This window comes from Phyllobates terribilis, unplaced genomic scaffold (assembly GCF_046119375.1).
Source record: "Phyllobates terribilis strain yellow unplaced genomic scaffold, ASM4611937v1 Scaffold_1__5_contigs__length_1240528914, whole genome shotgun sequence".
NCBI lineage: Eukaryota > Metazoa > Chordata > Amphibia > Anura > Dendrobatidae > Phyllobates > Phyllobates terribilis.
This window is the reverse complement of record NW_027362761.1, coordinates 516,257,830-516,283,835: the sequence shown is the minus strand read 5'-3', so window position 1 is coordinate 516,283,835 and position 26,006 is coordinate 516,257,830. Positions and strand designations below refer to the sequence as shown.

The window sequence follows — 26,006 nt, the reverse complement described above, 5'->3', positions numbered from 1 at the left end:
TTACTGAAATTTTGCTTTGTTTTCCAGACCTTATCTTGACCTCCACTGTTCCTGTTAACCCGAGGAAAGGGCAGCTTGAAAACGCTTTGCTATATTCTTATAGCCATCTTCTGCTTTGTGGGCCTTTGCCAGTTTCATTTTCAGAGTGCTAGGCAGCTACTTAGAAGAATCCATGGCTTCTGTTTTTTGGCACAAGGTTAGAGGAGGCTGGGTTTTTATAAAGCTGGGAAATTGGCATCACCGATGATGATAGTGAACAAGTCATAACCCTAACAGGCTAATTAAGGTCTGATACCTTGGTCAAAGTTATCTGAGCACACAAATCTCCAAGGGTGCCAAAACTTTTGCATCGGCCCATTTTACTTTTTGTAATTTTTAAAATGTAAAAAAAATTAAAAAAATAAATATTTTTTGCCTATTATACAGTCATGGCCAAAAGTTTTGAGAATGTTACCAAAATTATATTTTCACATGATCTGCTGGCCTCTGGTTTTTATTAATGTTTGTCTGATGTTTATATCACATACAGAAATATAATTCAAATCATATTATGAGTACCAATAGGTTATATTGACAGTTAGAATGAGTTAATGCAGCAAGTCAATATTTGCAGTGTTGCCCCTTCTTCTTCAAGACCTCTGTAATTCTCCCTGGCATGCTCTCAATCAACTTTTGGACCAAATCCTGACTGATAGCAGTCCATTCTTGCATAATCAATGCTTGCATTTTGCCAGAATTTGTTGGTTTTTGTTTGTCCACCCGTCTCTTGATGATTGACCACAAGTTCTCAATGGGATTAAGATCTGGGGAGTTTCCAGGCCATGGACCCAAAATCTCTATGTTTTGTTCCATGAGCCATTTAGTTATCACCTTTGCTTTATGGCAAGGTGCTCCATCATGCTGGAAAAGGCATTGTTGGGCGCCAAACTGCTCTTGGACGGTTGGGAGAAGTTGCTCTTGGAGGACATTCTGGTACCATTCTTTATTCATGGCTGTGTTTTGAGGCAAGACTGTGAGTGAGCCGATTCCCTTGGCTGAGAAGCAACCCCACACATGAATGGTTTCAGGATGCTTTACAGTTGGCATGAGACAAGACTGATGGTAGCGCTCACCTCTTCTTCTCCGAATAAACTGTTTTCCAGATGTCCCAAACAATCGAAAAGGGGATTCATCAGAGAAAATGACTTTGCCCCAGTCCTCAGCAGTCCACTCCCTGTACCTTTTGCAGAATATCAGTCGGTCCCTGATGTTTTTTCTGGAGAGAAGTGGCTTCTTTGCTGCCCTCCTTGAAACCAGCCCTTGCTCAAAGAGTCTCCGCCTCACAGTGCGTGCAGAAGCACTCACACCAGCCTGCTGCCATTCCTGAGCAAGCTCGGCACTGCTGGTAGTCCGATCCCGCAGCTGAAACAGTTTTAAGATACGGACCTGGCGCTTGCTGGTCTTTCTTGGGCGCCCTGGAGCCTTTTTGACAACAATGGAAGCTCTCTCCTTGAAGTTCTTGATGATGCGATAGATTGTTGACTGAGGTGCAATCTTTGTAGCTGCAATACTCTTCCCTGTTAGGCCATTTTTGTGCAGTGCAATGATGGCTGCACGTGTTTCTTTAGAGATAACCATGGTTAACTGAAGAGAAACAATGATACCAAGAACCAGCCTCCTTTTAAAGTGTCCAGTGATGTCATTCTTACTTAATCATGACTGATTGATCGCCAGCCCTGTCCTCATCAACACCCACACCTGTGTTAATGGATCAATCACTAAAACGATGTTAGCTGCTCCTTTTAAGGCAGGACTGCAATGATGTTGAAATGTGTTTTGGGGGTTAAAGTTCATTTTCTGGGCAAATATTGACTTTGCAAGTACAGTAATTGCTGTTAAGCTGATCACTCTTTGACATTCAGGAGTATATGCAAATTGCCATTACAAAAAATGAAGCAGTAAACTTTGGAAAAATTACTATTTGTCTCATTCTCAATACTTTTGGCCATGACTGTACAAAGGAAATGTGTCATCTTGAACTTTAGGCCTTTTAGAGATAATTTCATCTTCAACTTTTACATGCCACTATATATATATCTATAGCTATCGCTCTCTTCTCTCTAGATATATGCACCACATGCAGATATCTGGTCCTCTTGAAATGTCATGTTAGATTTTATTTTTCTGTCTCTTTTTGTTGTGTGCTGACATTAGAATGAACAGGCTTTTTTGTGCTTTCAACTTTTTCTCTAAGGCCACAGCCCAACTATCAGTATTTGGTCAGTATTTTTTCTCAGGAGTGGGAGCCAAAACCAGTAGTGGGGAATAAATGCAGAATTGGTGACTGTTTCTATTATACCTTTTCTCTGATTGTCCCTCACCTGGTTTTGGCTCCCATTCCTGAGAAAAAATACTGACCGAATACTGACCAAATACTGATAGTGGGACCACAGCCTAAGGGAGGTTTCTGGATATTTGGTTTACTTACATGCTGCAAGGAGCCTGAAAGAATTTTGTGCCCTGTGGTTTCGTTATATTTTTACAATTAATATCTGCATTACTGGTACTTTTCCATTTTACCAACTTGGGGCAACACAGTTATATATTCATAAAGAAAGTTACTGCTCATATTTTAACATAATTGTATACAAAACAATATGGTCATCTTAGCATTAGAATTGCTATTTTTTAATAATAATTAAAGCCTAATGATTGGCTGCAGAGGTCATATGTGTCTGAAGATTGGGGAATGTTAGAATGTAGACTGTAGAAGATAGCCAAGTGTAGTGTTTGGCCATTTCCAGTAGACCTATAGATAATTAATAGAGTGTGGCCTCACATGCATGCCCACCACTTCATTGTAACACGGCATTTTAGAGCCCTGTTGTCAGGAATGGTGGTGGTCCCAGCAGTTGAACCCCTAGTGATCAGAAAAGTATCATGTATCCCGTTCATAGTTAAAATTATAGCCCTTTAAGGAGATCCAGCTGCCACAACTTTACAGAAGTAGAAAATGTAGACTTTTGTGTCATTTTAGAGAAGAACACTCTGTATACATGAACTGCATTTGGTAGTTAGCAGTGTTGAGCGAGCACTAAAATGCTCGGGTGCTCGAAGCTCGGGCCGAGCCCAATGTTAGTCTATGGGAGACCTGAGCATTTTTGTGGCGGCACCTCCGGCAGTCTGTAGAAAGCCTAAAAAGTGTCCAAAACGATAGAGACAGTGCTCAAATGACATGGGGACAGCATGGGGATCGCCCCAGGAAGCATTTCTGACCCCCAGGTCACTGCGGTCAACAACGTGGTCAGAGGTATTAAGCCACTTTTAGGGGCTTATTAACCGTGACAAATGCATTCACCGGGAAATGTCATTTTAACATTTTACAACCTTATCTGGCCATGTGCTGTGTGACACATGCACACACTGCTGAAAAGACATGGGAACAGCATGGGGGAAGACCCCTGGAAGCATCTCTGACACCCAAGTCACTGCCTAAAAGTGTGCCTTGCTGCATCAGAAGATGCAGACTTGCAACTATCCCCGTGCAAGTCCTTGTCCCAGGGCAGTGTTCAATTGTACCTCCCCCATTCCATTGGGATGAGATGAGGCTGGGCTGTGTGTAATCGCCCATTACAGGTTCTTGATCCATCTCATCATACTCTGGCTGCAATGCCTCCTCTTTAATTCTCTGCAGAGAGCGTTGCAAAAGACAGACAAGTGGGATGCTGATGCTAATGATGGCGTCATCGCCACTCACCATCTTGGTGGAATTCTCAAAGTTTGTCAGGATGGTACATATGTCAGACATCCAGGTCCACTCCTGAGGTCTTATGTGTGGAGTCTGACCTGAAAATCGACGGCCTTGTTGCAGCTGGTACTCCACAACTGCTCCCTTCTGCTCACAAATCCTTTGCAACATGTGGAGGGTAGAGTTCCAACATGTGGGGACATCACACACCAGTCGGTGTGCCGGAAGCTGCAAACACTGCTGCAACACAGCAAGGGCGGCGGAAGCTGTAGCCGACTTCCGAAAATGAGCTGACAGGTGGCGTACTTTGACGAGAAGATCTGGCAACTCGGGGTGCGATTTAAGAAACCGCTGAACCACGAGGTAAAGCACGTGAGCCAGGCATGGTAAGTGTGTGATCTCGCCTCGCCTCAGAGCCACCACCAGGTTACGGCCATTGTCACACACAACCATGCCTGGACGTAGGTTCAGCCATCTCAGCCACAGATCTGCCTGTTCTTTCACAGCTGTCCACAACTCACAAGCAGTGTGAGGTTTATCACCTAAGCTTATGAGTTTCAGCACAGCCTGTTGCCGCTTGGCTGAGGCAGTACTGCAGTGCTTCCAGCTTGTAACTGATGTGGTGATATCTGAGATGGAGGCTGAACATGAGGAGGAGGAGGAGGAGGATGATGCGCAGGAGCTGTACACTGTGGGGGCAACTCTGACTGACATAGGGCCCGCAATCCTCGGTGTGGGGAGGATATGTTCCGTCCCAAGGTCTGACTGGGTCCCGGGTTCCACTATGTTTACCCAGTGTGCCGTCAGGGAGATGTACCGTCCCTGGCAACAAGCACTTGCCCACGTATCCGTTATCAGGTGGACTCTCCCAGTAACTGTGTTGTTGAGGGCACGGCAGATGTTTTGGGACACGTGCATGTGTATTGCGGGAATGGCACACCGGGCAAAATAGTGTCGACTGGGGACCGAGTACCGAGGGACGGCCACCGCCATAAGGTTGCGGAAGGATTCCGTCTCCACCAGCCTAAAAGGCAGCATTTCCAACGCAAGCAGTCGTGAAATGTGCGAATTTAGTACTGTGGCCTGTGGGGTGTTGGCTGCGAATTTGCGCTTTCGTTCAAAGCTCTGGGATATGGACAATTGAACGCTGTGGTGGGACGTGGACGTTGATGCTGTTTCTTGAGAAACTGCCATAACAAGTGAAGACTGAGAGGAGGGGGCATCTTTGCATGCAGCATGGACAGGGGACTGCCTTGCACGCACAACAGGGGGTTCTCTTACACGCACAACAGCGGAAGAAGCAGTGGTGACACCCGCTGACACTGGTCGTGGACCCTGGGGTTCACCCCACAAAGTCGGGTGCTTTGCTGCCATGTGCCTGATCATGCTGGTGGTGGTCAGGCTGGTAGTTTTGTCACCCCTGCTGATGCTGGCATGGCAGGTGGTACAAATGGCCTTTTTGGGGTTATCAGCAGAGTCTTTAAAAAAATTCCAGACTCTGGATGACCTACCGGTTGTACTGGCAACGTCCCTCGTGTTGGTGTTACGGGGAACTGTTGCCCGCCTTCTGTGTGCGGCCACCACACTGCTTCTTCCTGCCTGTTGGGGTACTCTGCCTCCCTCCCCCTGTGTGCTGCTGGCCTCGCTCTGCATGTCCTCCTACCACGTTGGGTCAGTTACTAGATCATCCACCACCTCCTCCTCTTCCACTTGCGCACCACGATCCTCCTCCTCACTTTGTGGCAATTGTGTCTCGTCATCGTCCACCTCTTGTGACATATTGCCAGCGTCGACTTCCTGTGGCTGTGGCTGTTCAAATATTTGGGCATCGCTACATGGGATCTCCTCTTCCACCACTTCAAGCGGAGCAGGCGAGGGGCACAAATATGGAAATGGACCAGTGAACAGCTCTTCAGAGTGTCCAACTGTGGGATCAGTTGCTGTCTGACGACACTCGGCATGGTGGGAGGAAGGAGCATCAGGGTGAGGAGGAGTATGCGGTCGAGACTCACGGCTACTAAAACTTGACCGGAGGTGGTGGTGCCCAGGTAACTGGAAGTATTATCTGCTATCCAATTAATAACCTGTTCTCACTGATCAGTTCGCAATACTGGTGTTGTTCTGTGCTTCCCTAGTAATTCGGTCAAGAAGTGGGAGCGAGAAGATGTGGCTGTTGGTTGTGGCACATTTTCACCTTGGCCATGGCCCCGTCCTCTACACGCACCATCACCAGAACGTCCAGTTTCACGTCCCTTGCCACGCGCCTTGCCCATTGTAAATGAAGTAAAATAGCTTACACTCGCACTATCAATGGAAAAAAGGTAATAAAAAAGGAGATTAGAACCGTGGAAGAGGAAAACCACAGTTATATTTCTCTGGCCTACACCAGAATCTTTTAAACAGAAATATTTGTGTCTGAACAGTCAGTGAGACATTATTACTGTTTTTTTTTACGGAAAAAAGGCCAAAAGCTGGATGATACTAAGATTTGAACCGTGAAACTGCAAAACCACAGTTATAGTTATGTGGCTTACACCAAAATCTTTTAAACAGATATATTTGTGTCTGAACAGTCACAGACACACTCAAATTTTTTTTTTTTTTTGGGGGGGGGGGGCAATACCAAAAGGTTAATAAGATGCGTATTTGTACAGTCTGACTGAGGAGAAAAATAAATAAGTACAGGATTTAGATGAAAAAAAAAGGATTTTTCCTGGCCCCTGAGACCGGGGGATAAGTCTAGCAATTTGACCAGCAGGAGCACATAGGACTGTAATGCACTGTTTGTTGGTATAACCACTGCGTCTCCTATACAGCCTGCCTGCCTGCCTGATATCTGGGATGGATATTAGTCCTGAGAAGGACTGTTTGTTTGATTTGGCAGGTTTTAGAGACCCTACACTACCTATTTTGCAGTATATATCTCTCCCTAACTCAGCAGCGCTGTCCCTACACTGGCTGATCCGGAGCGACTGTGTCCAAGATGGCGGCGCCCGGTTTTAAATATTCGAGGTGACGCTGTGCGGCCAGCCAATCACTGTAATGCCCACAAACAACATGGCTGCGGCATTACAGTGACAGGCTGGCAATCCCTGCATGTTCATTGGCTCTGTAAAGAGCGCCAAACATGCAGGGCGGAGACCCGAGCTCCCGCCCGAGTAACCCGGAAATGCTCGGTGCTCGCCGAACATCCCGAGTAGTGAGATGCTCGGGCGAGTACCGAGCAGTGTCGAGCATGCTCGCTCAACACTAGTAGTTAGTAAGACTACTGAGAATCGAGTCTTAGAAAAGTAACTGAGGTTTTCTACATAAACATAACATTATTCAAAGTGATATTTAGGTATTAATTAATAATATAATGTTTTGGATAAGATGATACTGAAGAACTTGAGAACCAGGAAATTACTGTCACCGGGATTTTAAACATGCTAATCAAGAAAATATACATAATTAGAAGATGTCTTCTGACTTCCAATGGGTTATTAATAGCAGCCGTCTCAAAACAAGTCCTTCAAGAAGCGAGGCCGATGGAGAAGGGAGACACTCTACAGTATAGTAAAGTCTCATTTTTTAATCTCACTCTTTCGATATTTTTACAGTTTGCTTTTATCAATTAACAAAATACAAAGTCAATAAACAAAAGCAAAATCTAAATTAAATCAATATTTGGTGCGACCCATCTTCGCTTTCAAATCAGCCTGAATTCTTCTCGGTACACTTGCACAAAGTCAGGGCTTCCGTAGGATTATAGTCAGATGTATGAGTAACAAATTTTACCAAACAGGTGATATTGATCATAATTTTCATATGTAGACTGAAACCCAGTCATCGACTGAAACAGAAACAATTGTGCTGGATACTTAAATCTGGGTCAGGAACTGCCAAACTCTGCTACAAAAGCGAGGTTGTGGAAGACAGTTTCATGTCACAGGTCATACGCCGTAGTAAGACTGAGTGCAGCAAGAAGATACAGCTAGATATACTGTATTAGCAAAGTCTCTCCCAGGCAAAGATTTCAAATATGTAAACATACGCAAATCCATCTATCACTTTACGTAACCTCCCACCAACTGAGGTGGGAAAACTTGCAAAATCGGCAGCGTATCAAATACTTATTTTCCCCACTGTATATATGGGCTAAAACGACACCTGGTGCAGTGGCATGTTATGGCCAGAAATGTAACTTGAAGCAAAGTCTGTATCAGATTCCCCGCATATTTGGAGCCATAATACATTTTTCTTGTTATTGGGCAAAGGGATGTTTGGGCTTCCTATAGCTGTACCCGTGATAGAGCATTGGAAGGTGCTATATGAAAATACTAAATATGTAAGGATGCCAATAACTTTAATTGGCTTTCGGCCAAAAGTTCCTTTGGTTGCTAGCTAGTCTTCATAATTCCTTCACACATATGTACGCTCAGCTTGACAGTGCGTACATGAATTGTGATTGGGGAGAGGGGAGTAAGCAGCTATCAGATATCTCTAGCAATGGCTTATCTTCCCTTAGATTGAAAGTATTAGGCACTAAAATCCAACAGCCTGATCCTTTTTTCCTCCGACATCAGGGGAGAATTGGGACAACACCAGACACAAGATCGTTGTCCGGTCCCGCTGAAATCGATGAGTTTTGCCGACATTCATCTATTGTGTATGGGTAGCATAAAAACAAATAAAATATTAATCACATCAACTAATTTAGAGTACTTATAGGTGTGAAGGTCACAAATGCTTCCAGACCAGACCTTGGTGTCTGATGGATTCTATCCCAACTCAAGACCCCAGGCGATGACCTCTACAGTAAAAGAAGAATTTGGGCTATAGCTGCAACCTTCAGTAGAAATCCGCTGTGGTTTCTGATCCTGGGAGACAATATTTTTATCGCTAGGGAAGCTGCACATGGCATTATACCTTGAGGAGCACACATGGGGTGATGACCACATTGATTAGTTTGACCTTTTTGAGAAAGGAAAGTTCTGGATTGCCTGTGGACTGTGAAGGAACTGCGCTTTTCAGTTAAGACTGTATTTTGGAGGTGTTCCAGGATTAGGCACTGTATGTGCTATGTGTGTGGCTAGTACAGAATATAAGAAGGCATACAAATGACTCGTTAAGCACTTTTTATCCGCTCCCCTACCACATTTTCCTTACCTTCTACTCTTGTCCAATAAAGAGAACGCTAGATTCATGCTGCCTGAACCAAATGCAGAATGAATTAGAGCCTGACTGCGTAATTCCAGTCAGGTATGTTTTGCTCAAAGAAGACATAGTTTGGAAAATCGACCAGGGAGTATAGGGGGAGACAAGAATAGCCAGGTACGGCCCCCGTGCGGCTTCTCCCCGCCTTGTTCCAGTTGATTGACAGGTCTCTCCCCATATATACAAATTGAAGAGACCTAGTAATCACCTGGAGCAAGGCGGGTAGAAGGTGGCCAGGGACCACACGGGACTAGAAACATCTATCCCTATAGTTCCCGTCCGTCTCTTCAAACTATGCTTTCTCTGAAACTCCTGGGTGTTTCAGAGTAAAAACACCTGGCTGCAATAGTACAGCCTGGCACTGATTTTACTGCCTGTGCTTCTGGCAGCATGAATCTAGTGACAACTTCCTTTTAATTGGTTTTACCTATGCGTCTTTGCTACTGTCTACCAGCTCCTGACTTTTTGCCAATATCTGGACAACTGATTGATTGCAATATTGTCTTCTTTTGCTTTCCCGTTCTGCATGAACTACTTGATTCTTCCTGACAGGCCTGAATTATCTATGCCCAGTCTCCCTGCTGTTATTTGCCGTTAAATTCGAGAGTTATCACTGAAGATCTCATGGTAATCAGAATGTGAGAGAGATAGGAGCCATACTTTATAGTGATCCGATGACTATATACCACGATAAAGTGAAGCTACCCTAAACAAATATAAAAAATGGAAAGGGATTGCACTAATGCAATTGCAAATAGCCTGGGCATGCAGTGAAGGGTAGTTTGGCATTTGCAACATTTGTGTGGTGCAGGGACTTCATAAATATAATCTGGCTTTATAACCTTATATTTTTAATGTATTAATATTTATTTTGTTCCCAGCAGTCCTACCGTATATTATAATACAGTTGTGTGAGTTGAGGAGCTCAGCTAAATCTGTCAAACTCAGCTGTGCTATTCTGTAAAACACTTACTGTATTACTATATCCTATTTTGGATAAAAAGTCATATACAATTTTACACAATATGGAGAAACATTTGTGGCCAGCTGACCATCACATCTATATGAAATCGCTGGATATCCCATTCTAAAACCATTGACGGTAATATGGAATTGGATCCCTACTGCATGAATTAAAGGGTTATTCTCATGTTTGGAAGTTATCCTCTATCCATATAATAAGGGATAATGTCCTGATTGGTGGGGGTGTCAGATCATTGAGACCCCCACCGATCCTGAGAAGATATGAAGATCTCCACATGAGAGGAGCAGTGGTGGATCACGCGCACGGTTTCTCCATTCATTCTTAATTGGACTGCTGGAGATATCCAAATGCAGCACTTGGATGGTCTTTGGCGTTCCCATAAGAATAAATGGAGCTGCTGTGCACATGATCGACCACCACTCCATTCATATGCCTGGTTCTTGGGATTGGTGGGGGTCCCAATGGTCAGAAAGAAATGGATAAGGTATAACTATCAAGCTTGAGAATATCACTTTCAAACCTCCATTCCACTTAGTGTCTGTAGGAATTTGTTCCCATTCAATCAAAAGAACATTTGTGAAGTCATATACTGATATTGGACAACAAGTCTGACAATCTGCCTTACAAGTAATCCCAAGGGTGTTTGATGGGATTGAGGTCAGTGCCCCGAGTAGTGACTCGAGTTCCTCCATATCAAATCTGTCAAACCATATCTTTTCGGACTTCCTTTTCAAAAACTGATGACAATTGCTGGACTTTAAGTTTAAAATTGCGAAAAATGTTGTTGAATGTCCATCACTGGAAATAAAGGTCCTAGCTTTAACCCACAAAACTGCCCTATACTATTATCCCTTCTCCACCAAATTTCAATGTAGGAACTGTGCGTTCTGGTAGATGGCATCCACCAAACTCAGATTGGACGATAAAGCCTACCTACACAATAGATCAGTCGTCCAACACCTATCTCTCCCGAGTCCCTCATGCACAGGTACGCTTGGCTTCTCTAGGAGACCATTGGAAATTCGACATGCTGGGTGCTTCTCTCTTCTGACATGACCTGTTCGAGAGGAGTTGGGAAGTCCCCATACACATTAGGAACCCACATGCTGATATTGATGGGTTCCGACGACGTTAGTCTACTGTGTATGAAGGCCATAGAAAACACATTCCCACTGTTCCAGAATGCAGGGTGACATCCTCTATACCACCCCTGCTGAAGCCTGGCAATGCACATGGTGATCGTAAGCGAGTGTGCCACAGCTCGACCGTGGAAATTCATTTCACTACTATGCACAGTGTGGAGCTCTGTAGTGGGTGATGCAATGGAGGATGGGAGATGTTTGCAAGTCATATGTTTTACGGGAGTAGGTCTAGCAGATGAAAAAAGTAATGAATGGAAGTTTCTATTCTAGAACACTGCCACTTTAAGGCTAAGTTCACACAAGCGTATAAAAAAAATTGTCTGGTTTTTATCCAGAAAAACGAATAATTTTTCATCAGTATTGTCATCAGCATGGCATCTATACAGCATTCGCTTTCATAAATCCGCAGTGAATAAAATTTACAACCCCAAATACAGTTTCCTACGTTCATAATTACAATGTATCTGTACAAATCAGATGCTATATGGATGATTCGTATGGGATCAGATTTTTTTTCGCATCCATAGACTTAAAAAGGGGAGTCTCATCCACATATACGGAAGTCACTAGTGTTGGTCTGAGCGCTGCGTGTGTGACGTCCGGCCTAAAATATGATCGTGTGTATGTAGCCTCAAGGTCGCTGAGCTCTTTTGTACCACTCATATTAATAGCAATGTTCGTCTAAGGCCACGTTCACACGTTCAGTATTTGGTCAGTATTTAACCTCAGTATTTGTAAGCCAAAACCAGGAGTGGAACAATCAGAGGAAAAGTATAATAGAAACACGTCACCACTTCTGTATTTATCACCCACTCCTGGTTTTGTCTTACAAATACTGAGGTAAAATACTGACCAAATAACTGAACGTGTGAACATGGCCTAAGAAGATCGCATGGCAGTGTGATTGATTTGATTTTTAATCACCTATTTTCAATAGATGTAAGCGTAACACCAGAACTGAATAATTAGGAGGGAGGGTTCACTTACTTTGGCATGATAGATAATTTGGCATTCAGCTTGCCTTCTTGACAGACCAATATAGAAGGGTAAAGCTGTGCCTGAAATAGTCTGTAGCTCACAGCTGTATCTACCCGCACGGCTCCCACTGATAACACATCCTGGTTTAATAACATGGACTCCCATAGGACTCAATGACTTTGACAGGCTACAGAAAGAGATTACCATGGAAAGTGAAGGGCGGACAAGAGCACACATCTTTTAATATTTGAGGAAGAGTTTGTCATTGAGATATACAAGGCCATAGAGATATTATGAGAAACACTAAACATATGCATTGTTTAAAGAATGAATGTAATAAGCAGCATACATCCCTATCTGGAGGACTTGGCCTGTCCTTGTATTACGCAGGTGTCCACAGATTTAAATGGGGAATGGCGTAATGCTTCATTTCCCCTGTGGTGGCGCTGTAGAGAAATGTAAGACTTGCTGTTTGACTCCTCAGTGGATTACAGGTGATCACTGGGAGATCTGGGTTATGGGATTCTTCTAACAGAAGGTAATTCAGCTGTCCATTGTGAAGGTTATGAAGATGAAAAGAAAGAAGTTTTGGGCATAACTGTAATCACACCATCATTTTCAGTTTTAAGTGGATTGATAGATTTTGACATGTGATTGATATATATGTGATATAGATATGTGATATAGATTGACATAAACATGGTCATCAGATGATAATTCATTGATTAGACCTCAGCTTCATTCAATCATCATGGATGGAGAGTTGGAGACCTCACATTTCTATATAATGTAGATCATTTCATAGAGTTGCTAAAATAGTGCAAAATCCACCCTACAATAAACACATGATGCCATTAATGCCACTGTAGAGGGATGTGCTTCATCACTCATTTAATCTCTGGTAATTAAACAGTTTTTGGGGATCCCAAATCCATCCCTTGTACACCAGATACAGCCATTATGTAGATGTTTAGGACCTGTCAGTTCATCTGACTGGTAAGTAAAATATCTGTGCTACTGTGTTCTTATACTCGGTAGTATAAATAGACTGTTGTATTTCCTAAGACTGTATAAAATGTTCATGGATAGATGGTAGATAAATATATAGATCATAGATGATACTGATCCTAGGACACGCTCTGCATAATTACACAATAACTACTTAAAACCTCATACAAGAGCATACGATGCCTCATTCATGCATAAGTCACAACATAATTCATTTAATTAGAGACAAAAGCAAAATGTACAGTTAGAGCCTGAATGCTCAGTGAACAGTTCTGTGTAAAATCACAGAAACCATAGTGCTGCACAACAAACTCAGCTCTGCTGCATCTCTACCAGGAATCCAGTTGTTTTCTACAGCTTTAGTTTAACAGAGCAGACAATTACAAGTCTTAGCCGGGTGTATGCTGTGGAGTGAGTGCTTTATACGCTGGGACATATTTGTAGCTGTTCACCACATTTTTCAGAACTAATGTAAATCCTAATGTGTGCACACCTGACTGTGGTACTGTGCACACCTGACTGTAGCATGCAGTATTGTGCACACCTGATTGCAATATACTGAGCAAACACAGATCCTAGTCACACTTGCAGCACACGTAGGGTTAATCTGCTGTGTGTGATGAGTATTGCAGGAGCAGATCAGCAGCACAGTTTAGCAGTCAGCCCTTGGCTGTGGAGATGGCATTGTCTTACTAACCTGCATAGGAGCTTCGTGTCTCATGCTGCCTGAGCTTCTCCCTTTGCTTTATCTAGAGGTCTGATCCAGGTGGAGCAATGCCCCTCGTCCTCTGCAGACAGATCCCGGCTCCTGCACACTGGGCTCTGCTTCCTGATGGGCTGGAGGATCAGCACCAGGAGCTGTCCTCTGCCTTCATCTACTCCTCGCCTGTCAGCGCCTCTTCTGGTTCTTGTAGTCCTGGAGCCTCCTTCCTTCCCAAATGCATCACTGTAGCATATGCTGGGATATAAACTACACCTCCCACAATGCAGCAGTGCACAGCTTCCATCTGGCTGCCTTTCTACACTTGGAAAGTGACAGATACAATTGCCCCTGTAATGATCTGGATCTCAGGATGTGCAGGGAGTGAGGATGATGAGAGTTACAGGAATGGCCATTGTGATTGACATGCTATGGATAGACAAGAGGTACATACCTTCCCATACAACTCCATGGGATTGTTCAGGCTCCTCTGTGTGACTGGCTGCAGTTTGCTGGGGTTTTAGTCTATTTGCAGACTATGAATGGGAAGGTGGCGTCTGCTCAGCAGCATAGATCATCATCAGATCATCCAGCAGCTGGAGAGGACAGAGCTGTATGCTGGGCAGATCAGGCAGGGAGGACAAAGGCAGCAGCAGTGCTCTCATCAACCACAGGAAGTGTCTAGTTACAAGGCAAACACTACTGGGTAATTACCTCTGTCCTCAGCTGCAGCAGATGGACTGCTCTCCCCTACTACTACCAGCAAAACCATCAGGAACCAGTGACAATCTAGGGGTGCATTGTAAAAATCCCACAGTGCATATGTTCCAGTTGTCTAATAGTCCTACTGACCCAACCATTCATTGTGCTGCAAACATCCATTTAAAGGGACTCGTCATCAAAACATTTTTCATTTAGATTACAGCATCTCTGAACAATGAATTAAAATTTCACCCACTAAAAGGTTTCCAAGAGGCCCAATTAGGTTAGAGAAGTGAGCGCAAGAACACATGCCCTCCCTACCTCCCCCTTCCCCCCAACCCTGACGCATGACTCTTTCCGTTTCCGAGGTGTCAGGGCTGTGATGAAGGGAGGGATGCATGTGTCTCCTCCACAGAATTGCTGGGCAAATGATTGAACTGAAAGAGAAGGATGGGTCTGAGAACAACTTTCCATCTCCTGATTGACACTTCACAATTGCTCCCCCTAGTTCAGTGATTTGAGAGCAAAATGCACTAAGCCAAGTTCTGCTGACAGATTCTCTATAACAGCATCAGTAAGGTGTTCAAGGTACATTAAAAAAGAGGGGGCACACTTAGCAAGGTCTCATCGTAAACATTTTTAAAATAGCACTCCCATCAAAGTTTTTATCCTCTTAATATATTGCAATCATCATATTATATGGGACTGTGTACTTACAATTGCTCATTTTGCCTTTTTACCCAGTTATCCTGATTTCAGGTGTGGTTTTCATATTGTCCACACCTGTTACTTGCCACGGGTGAGTTTGAACGAGCATCACATGCTTGAAACAAAGTTGTTTACCCACAATTTTTTGGAAAGATTCCAACAACTGTGTCTGGCCCATTTTGGGGGTTTTGTGTGAAATTTTGTCAAATTTGCCTTTTTTTAATCTGTTTTTTTTGTGTTGTTCTAATACACATAAAGGAAATAAACAAGTGTATAACAAAAGATGTGTAATTGCAATAGTTTTTTGGCAGAAATACTTCATTTTCTGGAACAATTTCAAAGGTGCCAACACTTTCGGCCATGACTGTGCTACTCCTTATTAAGAAGGCCCCATGAGCAGAGCTGACCAGTCCATGAGATGTCATGTTGAAGGGAAGAAAATGAATGCTAGAATTGATATATCAGTGCCAAATTCGTGTTAAAAAGGGCACCAGATAACTGTACTAAGGATTCCCTAAATAAAGCTAATTTTTTATGCCAAAGCACCGCAGGTGAACATTCTGTGCAGGGAACTTCAACATTTAGATTTTGGTGTTTTCCCTTGTCTTATTCTTGTTCAATTTTAACTTTTTTTTAACCCCTTCGCGACCTTGGGATTTTCCGTTTTTGCACTTTTGTTTTATGCTCCCCTTGTTCCCAGAGCCATAGCGTTTTTATTTTTTGGGCAATATGGCCATGTGAGGGCTTATTTTTTGCGGGACAAGTTGTACTTTTAAAAGCCATCACTAGTTTTACCATATCGTGTACTGGAAAACGGGAAAAAAATTCCAAGTGCGGTGAAATTGCAAAAAATGCAATTCCACAGTTGTTTTTTTTTTTTTTTCTTTCCACGTTCACTGGATGCTAAAACTGACCTGCCAACATTATTCTCCAGGTCATTACGAGTTCGTAGACACCAAACATGTATAGGTTCTTTTTTATTTAAGTTGTAAAAAAAAAAATCCAAAGTTTGCTAAAAAAATGTTTAAAAAATGGCGCCATTTTCCGAGACCCGTAGCGTCTCCATTTTTCGGGATGTGGGGCTGGGTGAGGGCTTATTTTTTGCGCTCCGGGCTGACATTTTCATTAATACCATTTTGGGGTGGATGCGATGATTTGATCGCCTGTTATTGCATTTTATTGCAATGTTGCGGTTTACCAAAAAAACATAACTCTTGGCGTTTGGAATTTTTTTCTCGTTGCGCCGGTCACCGATCGAATTAATTCTTTTTTTATATTGATAGATCGGGCGATTCTGAACACAGTGATACCAAATATGTGTATGTGGGGTTTATTTTTTATTATTTTATTTTGAATGGGGCAAAAGGGGGGTGATTTAAACTTTTATATATTTTTTTATTTTTTTAAAAACATTTACTTTACACTTTTTGCATGCTTCTATAGTATATAGTATTCTATAATCAGCAGATCACCTCTATGTAGCAGAAATGCTCCTGTGCTAAGAGCGCCGACCACTAGGGCGGGGTAAGTGATGGGCGGGGTAAGTGACGCGCTTCCGGCGCAGCGATGTTAAATTCCGCTGTCAGGGATTGACAGCGGCATTTAACATGTTAACAGCCGCGGGTGGATCGCGATTCCACCCACAGCTGTTGCGGGCACATGTCAGCTGTAATAATCAGCTGACATGTGCCTGTTTAGTGCGGGCTCACTGCCGGAGCCCCCGCCAGTAAGGGGTTAAAGTCTATTTTATATTGTATGTGCTAGCCTTTTTTTTTCATTGTTCACCACTGCGGGCAGGATTTGGGATTTTCAAATGTTTTTGGCTGATTTATCATTTGTGTTTTTTTTTTTTTTTACAAAATATCTACATTTTTGTGCAAAGCTACCCCAATATCCTTCTCCCCGCCTGGAGTAATTTTATTTTCAACTGAAATTTGTAACAAATTTTGCAACATTTTAGCAAAACGTAACCTTTTGCTTTAAAAAGGCACAAAAAAAGCTAAAAGACAATAAGAACAATTTTTGTGCACAATTTTTTGAACCACCTGCCTGTGCAATTTTGATCAATTTGGTGCCAAAAAACATCATTGAATACCACAAGATAAAAAGAAAAAAGTGGCTAAAAAAAGTACAAAATGGAATCTGGCTCATAGAGCGCAGGAGCCAACCCTAGGATGGAATCAGAAAGCATTTTCTAAAGCCACCAACGACAATGATATCATAGTAATCCAGAATCATATGACAATAGTGCAATGAAGCTACTAATTGCACCTTATGGCTGTCTCAGAATTCTGCTTAATTACTTGCTGCCACCATAAGCATCAGAGATAAATCCAGTCTTTCTTTGCATTGATTTGTAGTCTAGAGTAGAGGCCCAATTATTAGGCTGCCCTGGGTGTTGACCCCATTATTTAATAGTGTACTGTGCTGGCAAAAGTGTTTCCTCATTAATTATTGTTAAATCTTTGATATGTCTTGCTGCTGGTGCCTTGTTCTCATCACCGCACACAATGACCAAGCTTGGCACCTGCTCTCCCCCAACTACAAATGGCATCATGGATGTTACACAAGCCCCTATCGATCTGGTTAAACATGCCACCCATCACCCAGTGAACCGGCCAAATACTGTTCGTTGGGTGATTAGATCATTTATACTGGCAAGAAAAAAACAATGTTGATGGTGGCAAATCACACTGTGTAAACGTAGTATGTGCTGCCGAGAACATAATGCTATTTGGGGACAGAACGATCATATTAATGTGTATTATTACCTTCCAAAACTTGGCGGTTCCGCTGGTGTCTTAAGAATGTAGTATGCATATTCCCTTGGTGGGCCAGTAAACAAGCATTGATCCACTTGTATATAGGGATGAGTGGACCCTTGGAAGTTTGGGTTCTGGTACCCGAGCCTGACTTTAGTCCAAAGTTCGGTTCGGGAACCGTACTTTACCCGAACTTGAACCAGAACCTGAACCCCTATGAAATGTATAGGATCCGAACTTTGGAGCTGGAAAAAATTATTTCACTTTCCATCTTCTCTGAACTTCCCCCGGAACTCCAAACTTTGCAACGAAATCCTGGGAGAAGTCAGTGTTCGGTGTTTAGCACCGGATACTTTCAAGTTCGAGTTCGCTCATCTCTAGGAATGAGCGGACTGGTGGAAGTTCGGGTTCTGGTACCTGACCCGGACTTCAGAAAGTTAATTTCTGTTCAGGTTTGCTTCTCTCTACTTGTATATAGTCGACTTACGCTAGCAAACGAGCCAAAATTGGCCCATCTAAATAGGCCTTTAGGTTACACTGACACTTCCGTGTGACTTGTCCTAGTATTGTCCGTTTTTTTCTCGGATAGTACACTGACTCATAGATCAGCATCCATATATTCATCAGTTTTAGAAACAGATCCGTGTCTGCTGTCTGTGAGACTCAGAGCATGTCCTATTCTTATCTTTTTTCGGATCACGCTTGGACATTAAAGTGTATGGGGAATTCATGTAAAAAGCATGACACCTTGAAGACATAATTGTACTTCACAGTTCCATCGAATATTCATCCATTTTTAACTGAACCATTGTTAAGAGTCAATGAATAAAAAAAAAATAAGACAGTCTTCCTGCTTCAGTGAAAAAATGGATGAGAATAAAAATGGAAGCGATTAATATGACACCTGAGAGAAAAAAAATAACACTCCTATGGATGTGCGATTGTAGCCTTAGACTCCTATTTACATGTTCACATTGCATACAGTGGCTTGCAAAGGCATTCAATATTGTTTTGCGTTTGCTAAAAGACTTGTGGAGACTCCCCAAATGTATGTAGGAAAGTGCTGTGGTCAGATGAGATCAAAATTGAACTTTTTGGCCACAAAGGTAAACGTTATGTCTGGCACTAAACCAACACGCAACCCAAGAACATCATCCCCACAATGAAACGTGGTGGCAGCATCATGCTGTGGGGATGTTTTTCAGCAGCAGGGACAGGGGAAATGATTCGAGTCGAGGGGACCTTAATCCCAGACCTTAATCCAATTCAGAATCTGTAGTCAGACTTGTAGATTCCTGTTCACCAGAGGAAACCATCTAATTTGAAGGAACTGGAGCAGTTTTGCTTTGTGTAAAACTCGTACAGACTTATCCAAAGCGACTTGCAGCTGTAATTGCCGCAAAAGGAGGCTCTACAAAGTAGTGACTTTAGGGGGGTGAATAATTATGCACACTGAAGTTTACCGTTATTTTGTCCTATTTGTTGTTTGCTTCATTGTATACTTTCACAAGCCACTGCATGTGGTGATGCAAACAAATGCGTTTTTACACATTTTTTAGACACCTTCTAACATAAGTTTCCTTTTTTAACCCAGATCAAAACATATTTTGAAAAATATGCAAACATTTGCAATCTATGTAGATTCATCTGCCCATTTACTCCCAGGTACCACTGAATATTAAGACACACTATTCAGTACCTTGAATAAATTGCTACCTAAACGTAAAGGAATTGGAAGAAATTTTTAAAACATAAATGATTTCCTCCAGAAATAGCTCTGCTCTTGGCTGTATCTTGTATTGCAGAAAATCCAAATTCACTTGAATAGATTTAAACTGCAATACCAGACTTAAACTATAGACTGGTGGTGCTAATGGAAAAATTAATTAAAGTGAACCTGTCCAATGGTTCTTGCTTTTGAGTCCATTTGAGAGAGCCAAAGGCGAAACGTATGTCAGAGTCCTTACTTCTGTGTTGATCTCTTCCATTTATGATATGTCTGTTATTTGATATGTGCGCTTTATTTCTGTTGCATTATTTATTGATTAATCCATTTTTTGGGATATGTTTCTACAGCAGTTTTCACTATTCTATCCTCGTGCAATATCTCTTACACTCAGATTATTTCTTAAATTATTACAGTATTATTAGAGTATACAGTGGGTACGGAAAGTATTCAGACTCCTTTAAATTTTTCACTCTTTGTTTCATTGCAGCCATTTGGTAAATTCTAAAAAGTTCATTTTTTTTTCTCATTAAAAGTACACTCTGCACCCCATCTATATATTTTTTTTGATAAATTGCTTCTTCAGGTTATTCACTCCCTTTTGTTGCTTTAATTAATATGCATCTATTTTGGGATATCAACTCGCTTTATATATTTATTTATTTTGTTGGGAATTTTTAATCTGAGAGCAGCTTAATGTAGAGGCAGTGAACCTAATTCCAGAGATGTGTCATTTATTAGGCTATGTGCTGTAGTTTCAGTACAATCAGTCTTTTATCAGCAGGAAATTATCACTACTGGACTTGATATCTTGTGCACATCAGTCAGGCTAATCTGTGTAAACCCACCCCCACCACTGATTAGCAGCTTACTGACAATTCACAGTGCACACAGAAAGCTTTCAGTCCGGGGTGAGTGGGGGCAGGGTTATACACAGCCCAAAAGTCTTGGCTCTAGTACATTTACATCAGACAAAACAGGGATTATATTAAAACTGCATTAAGAACTCCAGTAAGTGACACATCCCTGGAATCAGGCTCTGTGTCTATACATTTTGCTGCTCTCATATTCCATAGCAAAACCTGCTGACTGATTCTGTTTAAACCTAACAATGGTACATCAAAAGGAAACTTTTTGCATCATTTGAAATTATGGGAATGTAACAAAATACAGTTTTTTTGGCTATATAGATGTATATAGTTTCTTGAATATACAGTTGTATCTAGTTTAAGTCCCAAAAAAGGTGGCTGATTACTGGCAGCAAAAATTCCGCACTAAATATTACTTATGTAGCTTAAGCCTAAGAGATGAATCAGTCTAATCAGCTTGTAAGCATAATACATCTCATGAATGCATAATCAAAACTGAAATCAGCCGCAGAAGTAAACCGAGCAGAAATGAACAAAGCAGGAGGAAAATTGTGGATTTATCAGCAAATCATGTTATCTACTGAAGGTAAAAATCTTCTTTTAGGGTATGTGCCCATGATGCGTATTTCATGCGGATTTTGTGCGGAAATTTCCACAGCGTAAACGCATGTTATACGCATGTTAGCCTTCTGCCATGGTCCCCTATGGCATTTCGCAATTGTAATGCCCATGCTGCGGAATTTTCCGAAGCGTTTTTGATGTGCGGAAAATTCTGCAGCATGTCAATTATTTGTGCGTTTACGCATGCGGAATTGCAATCTACAATGCAGTAGAAAACGCAAGGCAATTCCGCATGTGCAAAACGCACGAATTACGCGAGAAAAACGCATGTCAAATTCCGCATGCGTTTTCCAGGAAAAAGGACAAGCGGAAATTTCCGCTTCAATTGCGCATCGTGGGCACATACCCTTAGTCTAATTATAGAAATTAACAATTAACATTGAAAACGGAAAATCATAACCAAAACCATTCTGTGGGATACAATGGAATATTGTGTTTTTATAAAGGCATTGACGGGGAAATGATTTTTTAGTATTGGATATAATGGCATGTTTGATTTCATCTACATTATAAGAATAAAGTAAGACAAGTCTTAATCGTTGAATTCTGGTTTTCATTCTGTCCCATTGCACAAATACACAAAATCCAGCCCTTAGCAATGCTGTCTGCCTTTACTAACAATTGTGAAAGAATGGGATGTTATAAAGAATTTAATTCCAGCACTGTCCTGTAATAGGATGTCAACTGTGTAATAACTCAGTTTGTGAAATTTCATCCATTCTAAATAGTCCAAGCTCAACTGCGAGTGATATTGAAAAGTGGAAGCATTTAGGAACGAAATAAACTCAGAGGCAAAGTAGCAGACCATGCAGGGTTATAAAATTGATGAAAATAAATAACAATAGAAAGAATAAAAAAGAACAAAAAAGCATAAGTAAAAAAAAGAATCACTTCCAGTCTGAAAATCACTGTTTTTAGCACTGCTTCCATTGAAAGCAATATGCCCAATATATAAAAATAATTCCTATGAAAAGGGAACATAATTAAAAATGGGGTTTTTTTGTAGTAGTCCTAGTGAACAATAAACCTGTATTTCCTATTTTTCTTTACATTTTCTGCCGCTATCAGCGAATTAAAAAAAGGAGTATAAAAATGAACCCCAATGTGTCAAGAAAAAAAAAAATACAAGTTATTGAATATCCAAGCAATAAAAAATACTAGAGCCAATAAAGGCACATGTACGATAAAACCTGAAAATGTCCCTGGTCAAAAAAGGGGTGAGGAGAATTTGTATTAGAATATGAAAAAAAAACTTTAAAAAGTTTAAATCCCCCCCCACCTTCCCCCAAACATAAATAGCGGAATGTAGAAAATAAAAATAGTAACACACTTAGTATTGGTAACATATCCAATATGATGAATTCTGAAATGGGGGAATGATGGAAAAAATATGGCAACTGAAAACAATAACGAAATAAATTTAGTATCACAATAAACCCACTGACTAGTGAATATTGCAAGAGCCAAACACAAAAAAACAATGGCAAATTTCAGTTGTTTTTTTTTTCAATTCCCACTTTGATTTTTCTTTCCCATTTTTCAGAGGTAAATTGAAAGGTGAAAACTCGTCACCAAAATCAAGCCGTCATACAGCTACTGTATGGCAATGGAAAAATAAGCAGGTTATAGATCTTGATAATCAAGGAGGGAAAAACTAAAGCGAAAAAACGGTTGCATTTCCAAGGGATTAAAACTAACATTGGCTAAGGTTAAGCCCTTCACCCCCATACCATTTTTTTTTTTTTTTCGCTTTTTCTTCTTCTTCCTAGAGCCATAACTTTTTTATATTTCCATCAATATGGCCATATGAGGACTTGTTTTCTGTGGAATGAGTTGTACTTTTGAATGATACAATTGATTTTATCATATAGTATATTGGAAAACATTAAAAAAATTCCAAATGCGGTGAAATTGCCAAAAAAAAGTGCAATTCCACAATTGTTTTTTCATTTTTTTATTTATCATGTTCACTATATGGTAAAACTGACCTGGTAATATCATTCCCCAGGTCAGTAAAAGTACGGAGATACCAAACATGTATAGTTTTGTTTTTTTATTTCAGTGGTGAAAAAAAAATTACAAAATTTGTATAAAAAAGGTTTTTACATTTGTCTCTATTTTCTGAGACCTGACGTTTTTCCAGTTTTCAGGATCTGGGGCTGGGTAATGGTTTATTTCTTGAGCCCTGAGCTGACGTTTTTACTGACACCATTTTGGGGTAGATATAATGTTTTGATCGCTTCTTATTGCATTTTATTGCAATGTTGTGGCAGCCAATAAAACATAATTCTGGTTTTTCGATTTTATTTTTCGTTTTGCTATTTACCGATCAGATTAATTTATTTTATATTTTGATAGATCAGGCCAAATATGTGTATTTTTTATTGTTTTATTTTCAATGGGGCTTTTGTGGGTTTTTTTGTTTGTTTTTTTTCATGTCTTTTAAAACTTTTTTTTTTTTTTCACTTTTTTTACCATACTTTAGTTAATAGTCCCCTTAGGAGACTTGAAGCTGCGATCATCCGATCGCTTGTGCTAAACATAGCAGTGAACCAGCACTGCTATGTATAAGAGAAATCACAATCTCCTATGAACGCCGGCAATGAGCCGGCATTCACAGGAGTATCATAATGACAGGCACGGGGGTCTTCGGCAGACCCCCGGCTGTCCTGGCAACCAATCGGCGCCCCCCGATCATGTGACAGGCGACTATGGGTGGGATTAATGACGTGCTTCTTATCTGCGCATGTTAAGTCCAGCTGTCAGAGATTGACATCAGGATTTAATTGGTTAAAAACACATGCCCGCTGATTCAATCATCAAAGAAAGTAAGGGACATGACATATGACGTAAATATACGTCATATGTGCCAAAGGGGTTAAACTTGTTTCAGAAATAGTTTCTTTTTTTGTCAATAAGTTGTTCTAATTCCGATTACCTAAAAGACCAGCTTCATATGTGTAGCATAAAATATAATATAGTAGATATACATGAAATACACACAGGAAATAATAGGCCTTTATTATCAAAATTGTGTAATATGAAAACTAGCCTAGTTTCCCATAGCAACCAATCACAGAAAAGCTTTCATTTTTCCAAAGTCATTTAATAAATGAGAGCTGCTCAGTGATTGGTTGTTGACGGCGAAAAAAACAGTTTCCATGTTAGTTGGTTTTTGGGGCCCAATGTGTTTCGTACTTTTACATTTGCCATAGCAGAAGTTACTATATTATAAATGCAATATATTCTTGGACCTTCCATGACTCGAATCTTCCTGCCGAAGAGTAAAACAGCATGTCAGCAGCAGACATACAGTATTAGTGATACAATCCAAGTTAGATTTATTATCCATCAATGATGTACTTAAATCAGAGATTTAGTCGTCATTGTGAGGATTAATCAAGGAATAGACATTGTGAGGACTGATTACCCATCTAAATAAATCACCTTTCTGCTATAAATTGTCAGCGTGCCTCCCTGGATCGAGTCTAACTGTAGGCTAATTTATTTTAATTACGTTGTAGGAAATATCAGAGTAGATTTGCCTCTGTTCATTCTAACAAATGCTTATGCGATGTCAGTGTTTTTTGTGAAATGCTGTTACTAAGCAACAACAACATGAAATACAAGCTTCTTTAAGGGGGCGTCCAAATTGAATAGATGTCTATTATCCCTGTAAAAAAATCAAAGGAAAACATAGCGAACTCGGCCCAAGAATGTAGCTATAGTGCCCCATACCTAAAAAGGGCCACAATAAAAAAAACAGGTCGATTCTAACAAACTCTGATGCGGTTCAAGCCATGTTTATAGTGTAGGGATGCAAGCTATTAACAAGGGGGAATAATAATGTAGGGCGTATCTAGGGGGGTAGGTGGGGCATCAGCCAGCAGAGGAGTACAATCAGGCTGCCTGATGCCACGGTCCGAGGTCAAGATGACAGCCGGATCAGAAAAGGTGTTACACGCCGAATCCAAACATTCGATTGTACTCGTGTCTGTCAGGCGCAAGTACAATTGAATCCCTGGCCACCAGCACTTCAGGGTCAGGGTGCCATCAACAGCATTAACAAGTCATCTGATTCGGCACGGTGAATGAATGTTGGGACGGTAACTGCCCCAATGGAGCTAAAGAAACCGAAGATTAATGTAATGGGTAATCTTCTGAGGGGACAGTATAGCATGGGACAGGAGAAGTTTGATGACACAGAATGGGCAGGTGGAAATAAGTAAGGAAACAGTATGGGGAGTGCGAGGGAGAGGAAACAGTATGGGGAGCACGGGCGGTGAGGAAACAGTATGGGGAGTGCGGGGGAGAGGAAACAGTATGGGGAGCACAGGCGGTGAGGAAACAGTATGGGGAGTGCGGGGGAGAGGAAACAGTATGGGGAGCACGGGCGGTGAGGAAACAGTATGGGGAGTGCGGGGGAGAGGAAACAGTATGGGGAGCACGGGCGGTGAGGAAACAGTATGGGGAGTGCGGGGGAGAGGAAACAGTATGGGGAGCACGGGCGGTGAGGAAACAGTATGGGGAGCATGGGGGAAATGTGTTAGGAGACAGTATTGAGCGGAATAGCGTGAGGAGACTGTATAGAGGGAGAAAAGTGTGAGGAGGCACAGTATAGAGAGGGGGCTGTATGGGTGGACAGTGTGAGGTCACAGTAAGGAGCGTACAGTATGCCAACTGAACTCTTGCCCCCAGGTGCCAGAAAACATAGATCCACCTCTGGATTATGCATGTATACATTTCCAGGAAGAACATCAAAGGAATGTTACAATGCAGAGTTCTAAGAAGGCTACATTTCATGAGGAATACAAGTATTACTAAACCAGATAAATCAGGTCCTCTTTAAAATGGATATGATTACACAAGGATAGCAGTGATG

The 26,006-nt window shown here is 41.5% G+C and overlaps 1 protein-coding gene across 2 annotated transcripts in view; it reads right to left on the bottom strand.

Annotated features, from left to right (window-relative positions):
- RAB3C (RAB3C, member RAS oncogene family) overlaps positions 1 to 14,425 on the bottom strand; it is a 212,632-nt gene extending 198,207 nt beyond the window's left edge. Inside the window, exon 1 of one of the 2 annotated variants that reach the window (XM_073680278.1) lies at positions 14,191 to 14,425. In XM_073680278.1, coding sequence (XP_073536379.1) covers positions 14,191 to 14,208 — 18 coding nt within the window. In that variant the 5' untranslated portion in view covers positions 14,209 to 14,425. Of the gene's footprint in view, positions 1 to 13,733; positions 14,019 to 14,190 lie in introns of those variants that run through there. The other variant, XM_073680277.1, reaches the window with a different exon arrangement.
- Between the last annotated feature and the right edge of the window lie 11,581 nt (positions 14,426 to 26,006).